The following is a 7,620-nucleotide window of genomic DNA, read 5'->3' as shown; positions in this document are numbered from 1 at the left end:
TCATACTTGAAGATGAGTGAAGAAGTAAATTTGTATTGTTTTTTTCTTTAAGGATATTTTTCCTTTTATTTTTCTAAAACAAAATGAATCTATTATTTTATTTTTCATCAATATATTTATTTAAAAAAAAACCAGATTAAAAATATTTTATCAAAATCTAATTAAAAATTAAGAGATAAATATAAAAAATATAAAAAGAATAATATATTGATATCTTTTTTCCTCTTATTTTTTCTTTTACATTCATAATGAGCTGAAAAAAGATATCAATAAATTTTATTAATTTTTACTAGGTTTAACTTTTTATTTTATTATTCATTAGTATTAAATATTATATTTTATAAAAAATAAATAAATCTAAAGAAAATTAAAAAAATCTTGGATGCCCTTCTAAGGTCCCACTGCTTAAGGACAGAACATCATGATTCATTATAACTGGGAGAGACTTTTCTTCGTGAATGATGTCTTTTTCTTCCGTCCATTCATTCTTTCTCGCCTTGTCTATGTTTTCTGTTTACTTGACTTGCCTCGTCGATGACTTACTTTTCCAAGCCAAACACCAGCACGCTTCCTCGTCATAATAATAAAAACAAAAAATGGTTCAGAAAACATGATCCAAGAGCTCGTAAGCACATCCATGGCTTCCTGTAACATTTTCTTCCTCTTTATCCTTGTTAGCTTCCTCACTTTTGCAACTGCTCACGCACAGTCCGACTCCGACCCTGTCTATCTATTCCACAATTGCCCTATGGGCAACACAACAGATGGCAGCACCTTCCAATCCAATCTCAACATCCTACTCTCCTCCTTATCAGATAACGCCCCCGACAACAACGGATTCTACAACAACACTGTCTCTGGACAAAACCCCTCGGACTCTGTCTTTGGACTTTTCATGTGCAGGGGTGACGTCCCTTCTCAGCTTTGTCACCAATGTGTCCAAAATGCAACCCACCGATTATCCTCAGAGTGTTCCTTGGCTAAGCAAGCTGTGATTTGGTACGATGAGTGCACCGTTCGTTACTCCAACAACTCATTCTTCTCCACTTTCTCCACCAGACCTAGAATTGGCCTGTTGAACACTGCTAATATCTCAAACCAGGAAAGTTTCATGACTTTACTGTTTCAGACCATGAACAAAACTGCAAATGAAGCCGCTGCTGCTGTCGGTAACAAGTTTGCAACAAGGCAAGCATATATTTCTGGATTTCAGAACCTTTATTGTCTAGCTCAGTGCACTCCGGACTTGTCACTCAGTGACTGTAGAAGGTGTCTGAGTGGAGTGATAGGGGACCTTCCCTGGTGCTGCCAGGGGAAGCAGGGAGGGAGAGTTCTATACCCCAGCTGTAATGTTAGGTATGAACTTTACCCTTTCTATCGCTCCATAGAAGGACCTGAAGATTCAGGATTTTCAGAAGATCCAACTTATCTAAACCACAATTGCTCAACTAATGTAACTGCTGGCAGCACTTTCAAAATGTATGTAGAGACCCTCCTCACTTACATGTCCACCAATGCCACCGATGGAAAAATGTTTTATAAGGGCAGCGTGGAGAACATTGTGAATGGGCTCTTCATGTGCCAAGGTGGTCTTCCATCTGGGCTCTGTCAACAATGCGTCACCAAAGCAACCCTCCGAATATCCTCAGCGTGCAATTCGTTTCAAGAGGGTGTAATTTGGTACAGCCATTGCATGCTTCGCTATTCCTATCGCTATTTCTTCTCCCGAGTACAAAAAATCCCAACTTTTCAACTGTTGAAAGTCACCAGTGCCTCCAGCTCCGCCCCTGAGCAAGAGTTCTTCGCTTTTACACTATCAACTATGTTGGCTAATCTGGCGAAGGAGACACAGGATAGTGATGAGAGATATCTGACTAAATCATCGAAATTGAATGCTTTACAAACGCTTTATGCGTTAAGCCAATGTACGCAGGATTTATCTAGTGATGATTGTAGGGGCTGTTTGGAAGATATAAATGGAAATATCCCTTGGTCTCTCTTGGGAAGCGTGGGGGGAAGAGTTTTGAATCCCAGTTGCAGTCTCAGGTTTGAATTGTTCCAATTTTACGGCTTTGGTGACCAACCTCAACGGCCAAAATCAGGTGATCCTTCTCCATCTCCCCACAAAGGTAAACACTAAACTCACTGTTTTTTCTAATGTTGATATTTTAGTTTATGAAAATGCTACTTTTAAAACTATAATTTTTTTACAATCATATCCTTACCTATTTTGTATTTATTTTAGAATCGATTATTTTATCTATAACAATATATAAAAAAAAGACATATCTTTGTGACATTTCGTTATTTTAATTTTACACTTAATTATTAATTTAAAAATTAATTATTTTATAAATAATTTACCTTTTACCTTTATTCTAAAAACCTCTTTTTATCTTCAATCGTTATTGTAAGAACTTTTGTTGTGTACATACCTTATTTTTCTAATTTTACATTTAACAACTTTTTAGAAATTAATTATATATTTTTTATTGATCTTAACTTAAATTTTTATGAAAATTAAAAAAATGCAAACACATGTACATTTTGATACTATAATATTAGTCTATTAAAAAATGTGAACACATATATATAATATTAGTCTAATACACATAAGGTATTTGATACTATTTTTAACTTAATCTTAAAGAAGTGAGTTTATGGATCTTTTATTTTATATAATGTTTAATTTTGTATTTTCTACTTAAGGTGAGATTTTGATTAATACTTGAATTATTCTCGATAATACTAAACATTAATAGGAGTTTGCAAGTGACCACAATGAAAAGTCTCGTTCTTACTTTTCTTCTATGTCTATTAATCAAACAACCATATTGGTTCAATTGAGTATTCCTACTTAACATTAGTCTAACACACATAAGGCATTTGATACCATTTTTAACCCAAAATCTCAAAGAAGTGAGTTCATGGATCTTTCATCTTATATAATGTTTAACTTTGTCTTTTCTACCCAATATAGAACTTTGATTCACACTTGAATTATTCTCGATACTATTAAACATTAGTAGGGGTATGCAAGTAACCACAATGAGAACTCTCGTTCTTACTTTTCTTCTATGTTTATTCATCACGCAACCATATTGGTTTAATTCAGTACACCTACTTAATTGCAACCTCAATGGTACTTATTTAGTTTGAAATTGGCTAAAGACATGGTTTAATTATAGTTTATTAACAATAAATTTGATTTGGATATGGACTTTAACTCATGATTCTAATATCATATTAAGAAGTAGACTTTAAATCTAACTCAATATTACAAAATCAGTTTGTGAGATAAAATTTACATCCATTTATAAATTTTAAATTAATCTTATTTCTAATCGATGTGGGAATTCTAAAAAAAACACATTACAAACGTATTTATAGAACAAGAAATATTGTATATCATTTCTTTATGTTATATAAAATTGACAATTAATTCTATAAATTGACTTGAGATCATTAATAAAATAAACAAATTTTAGAAATTATGAGTACATCATGGGCAATTTAACTATACTATATTTATGTTGATTGTTTTGCAGGAAAAAGAAAAGTATCATTATTGCTAACAATGATCTTGATTATTGTACCCACAATTGTTTCAGTGATACTCTTCTTTTTGGTCTACTATTTGATAAAGAGTAAAGTAAGAAAAAGTGCTAAGACTATTCTAAAAGAAAATTGTAAGTATAGTTAAAAATGCATGGTCCTTCTAAATTTCATTATCTTTATCATTTTAATTTTACAATTCATTCTTATATTCTCGATTCAGTTGGTAATGAAAGTGTCACTTTAGAGCCATTGCAATTCAGTTTGACGGTAATTGAAGTTGCAACCAACAACTTCTCAAAGGAGAATAGGATTGGAAAAGGTGGATTTGGAGAAGTTTATAAGGTGAGAACATATGACATATTACTTTTGTATTCAATTTTTCATCTAAATGATAATTTAATTTTTAGGGTATTCTCCTTGATGGACGACAAATCGCAGTAAAGAAACTGTCAAAAAGTTCTAAGCAAGGTGCAAATGAGTTCAAGAATGAAGTTTTATTGATAGCCAAACTTCAACATAGAAATCTTGTGACATTTATTGGTTTTTGTCTTGAAGATCAAAACAAAATTCTAATATATGAATATGTGCTGAACAAGAGTCTCGACTATTTTTTATTTGGTTTGACTTTTCTACCCTTAAACTTTTCATTGTTATTTATGTAGATATTATGTATATTTTTTATAAATTATATATTTTATACTTACATCTCTCACTTGAATATGTAGATTCTCAACAAGCAAATTTGTTAGGATGGTCTGATCGTTATAACATTATTGGAGGGATTGCTCGCGGAATTCTTTATTTACATGAATATTCTCGACTCAAAGTCATACATGGTGATCTTAAACCTAGTAATATCTTATTAGATGAAAATATGATTCCAAAAATTTCAGATTTTGGTTTGGCTAGAATTATTGAAATACATGAAGACCAAGCGAGTACAAATAGAATTGTTGGAACATAGTACGTTTGAAAAAAAAAATCCTTATCATTTCATCTTTACTTCTTCACATAATATGTTTTGATTATATTCACATTTTATTTTTGTAGTGGTTACATGTCTCCAGAATATGCGATGCTCGGACATTTTTCAGAAAAATCAGATGTTTTTAGTTTTGGTGTCATGGTTTTAGAAATTATCACTGGAAAAAGGAATGCAAATTCTTATGATCAACCATATGGTGTTGGTGATGGCCTGTCAAGTTATGTGAGTATATCATCTAAAAATTTGGATCCAAGAAATTTATGCTTTTGCTGCTATAGGGGACATCTTTGATCATCTTTTAGATTGATTCAATTGCAGTTAATTCAGAAATTCTAATTCAAAATTTGTTACAGGTTTGGAGACAATGGAGGAGTGATAGCTTGTGTATATTAGACCCTAGTATTAAAGAAAAATATTGTGAAGAAGAAGTTATTAAATGCACTCAAATTGGTTTATTATGTGTTCAACAAAATCCTGATGCAAGACCAACAATGATGGAAGTTGTTTCATATTTTAGCAATCATTCGATTGAATTGCCAGATCCAGAAGAACCTGCATTCTTCTTGCATGGTAGAATGGATTCAAGACCAGTTCCACATTCCAAACAACATACCAATGGCCACACCCCATTTTCCATTAATGAAATGCCAACGAGTCAATTTCTTCCTCGATAGTGAATTTTTTTCTTAAATTTCAAGTGTCTATAGAATTGGTAATTAGTAACATGTAATGGTCTTAAGACGTTTAAATCCATACGAATTGATGTTAATTTTTTTCGAAGAAATACTCAATTTAGAAAGAAATAGTATGAATCTCCATATCTCTCATGTGATAATACCTATATGATTTGTAGTTAAATATCATAATATAAATTTACTGTGCTGATTTTCTCCATCACATTTTTTTATTTTAACAATAAGATAAATAAATTAATTTAAGTTATTTATTTTGAGCATTCTGGTGAATAATTTTTTTATGTTAAATATTTACGGGACGTATAGTAATAGAGTAAATTAATATGCGGATTTTTTTCAAAACAGGGTTAGTTTTCCTGATATTTACAAAATGGGGGTTGGTTAACTCTTAATTTACATTCCAGGACGATGTTATCATGATCCGAATTAGGTAGAAATATCAAAAAAATTCGTACTAATTGGTATCTGTGGATAAAATCTGCAATTGATAAAAAATAAATATTGTAAATTGATATCCGCAGTAAGAGGTACAAATATTTTTAATACCCAAATATTAACGGAGTGGGTACGGGTATCATAGTATTTGTACTTATGAATACCCATATTCGCTATACTTTAATTTAAATTAACAAAAAAATAAAAAAAACATGATTAAAATATTATCATATTGATTTTGAATAAGTTATTTTTTTATCAATTAGTTTTAAAAAAATCATTTTTATGTAAATTGTCATTTAACACTATTTAAATGAGTTATTTGGAATAAAGTTATGAATGTTATGTATTTTATTTTATTTAAATTTACGATTAAAATATCTTGTTAAATATTTATTTTTATTTTTTTAAATACTCGCGAGTATCCGTGGATATTAAAAAATTATACAAATATCCACATAACGGGACAAATATTTATTTAACAAATAAGGTACGAAAGAGCTATTACACATACTATACTCGCTTGTTGACATTCCTATTTCCAATGACTTCAAATCTGAAATCATTATGTGTAGGAACATTTTTCATGTAAATTTAGTGTAAAAATATTGTCACATTGTGACAAAAAATATGAATATGTCAGTAATAATAAAAAATTGTCTCGAAAGCTTTTTTTTTACTACAAAAACAGAGCACTCATATCTTTTTTTTCTTCTTCATTTTTTAACCCTTGCCAGACAACTTTGTTCATATAAACTTATAATTCATGCACCCTCACTACACTTCACTCCATTCACATATGTGGTGACCAATCACACCCATATTTCTCTATATTAATTAGTTTGAGTTTAGCGACGCTAATCTTTTATAAACTCAAATTATTTGTTTTATTCTTCAGCTGGCTATTTTTACTGGGTTTGGTTGACACTACACCTTTACTAATACAATTTTAATTTTCTTTTATTATTTTAAATTTTTTTATTCTTCAATGTGAGCTTGCTTTGGCACCACCCCTTTATAAATAAAATTTAACTTATTTTATTATTTAGCATGAGTTTGGTTGTTGCTACACCTATATAAATAAAACTTTAACTTTTTTTTATTTAGCATGGGTTTGGGAGACTACTCTTTTATACAACTTTTCAACTTTTTTCAAGATAGGTCTGACGGACTCCAACTTTTTATAAATAAAAAGTAGTTTTTTATTGTTTAGCATTTTGGAAATAAAAATTAAATTTGTTTTTATTAGTGTACCGGCAGACTGTCCCGCTTTGATCTTCAGTTGGAGCTAACTTGTCTCAATCTTCATTTCAGGTCAACTTGTTTTGAATTTTGATCATAATTTGCTTATCTTGTCCTTTGCCTCACCTTCTGTTGGTTGTCTCGTTTTGATCTTCAATCTGACTTACTTTGCCTAACATTTGTTCTAACCTGCTCAACTCGAACTACTTCCTTGACTTGAACTTTGATTCTGGCCAACTCGATTTGACCTTTATTTTGCGTCGACTCAACTCTAATAACTTTGGTCTGAGTAGATTCGAGTTGACCTTGAATTGAAATAACTTGGGTTAACATTTGATCTAGACTAAATGTGTTGTACTTAAAAGTTAATTAAAATTTTATGGTGGGATCAAACCTACTTCATCCTCATCTATCATATGCGACTTTAGGGACTAAGACTATTTTTACCTTACTCATTTAGTAATCCTAAAGAGACTTATTTAGGAGTAGATAAGATTGGACCTAAAGATTATGATTAAATTTACACTTCTAATAACTAGTGATGAAAAATGTCAAAAAATAAAATAAAATCCACGGACACTTGGTACTATTTGTCACTTATGGTTTGCTTGGTTTAGAAAAAATAAAGTGAAAGCAAAATAATTTATAAAAGAAAAAGGAGTAAAAGATATCTTCAATTAAAAAAATTGTAAGGTATAAAAAAAT

General features: G+C 30.5%; 1 protein-coding gene across 2 annotated transcripts; it reads left to right on the top strand.

The window, feature by feature from the left end:
• Nucleotides 1–454: 454 nt before the first annotated feature.
• On the top strand, nt 455–5,346 carry LOC114181531 (cysteine-rich receptor-like protein kinase 25). 2 transcript variants are annotated; one of them, XM_028068004.1, is made up of 7 exons: nt 456–2,129; nt 3,549–3,689; nt 3,779–3,900; nt 3,966–4,176; nt 4,284–4,521; nt 4,609–4,765; nt 4,897–5,346. In XM_028068004.1, the coding sequence occupies exons 1-7, from the start codon at nt 611–613 to the stop codon at nt 5,215–5,217; spliced, it is 2,709 nt and encodes a 902-aa protein (XP_027923805.1). In that variant the 5' UTR covers nt 456–610; the 3' UTR covers nt 5,218–5,346. The 2 variants fall into 2 exon arrangements, with proteins under 2 accessions (XP_027923806.1, XP_027923805.1); XM_028068005.1 differs by lacking the exon at nt 3,549–3,689 and having other exon boundaries at nt 455–2,129.
• Nucleotides 5,347–7,620: the final 2,274 nt, after the last annotated feature.

Source organism: Vigna unguiculata, chromosome 4 (genome assembly GCF_004118075.2).
Source record: "Vigna unguiculata cultivar IT97K-499-35 chromosome 4, ASM411807v1, whole genome shotgun sequence".
NCBI lineage: Eukaryota > Viridiplantae > Streptophyta > Magnoliopsida > Fabales > Fabaceae > Vigna > Vigna unguiculata.
This window is presented reverse-complemented; position numbering and strand designations above follow the sequence as displayed.

Coding starts and splice junctions, on each gene's coding strand:
- LOC114181531 (XM_028068004.1), top strand. CDS start 611: ATGATCCAAGAGCTCGTAAGCACATCCATGGCTTCCTGTAACATTTTC. Junction 3,690..3,778: donor GACTATTCTAAAAGAAAATT/GTAAGTATAGTT, acceptor TTCTCGATTCAG/TTGGTAATGAAAGTGTCACT. Junction 4,522..4,608: donor AATAGAATTGTTGGAACATA/GTACGTTTGAAA, acceptor TTATTTTTGTAG/TGGTTACATGTCTCCAGAAT.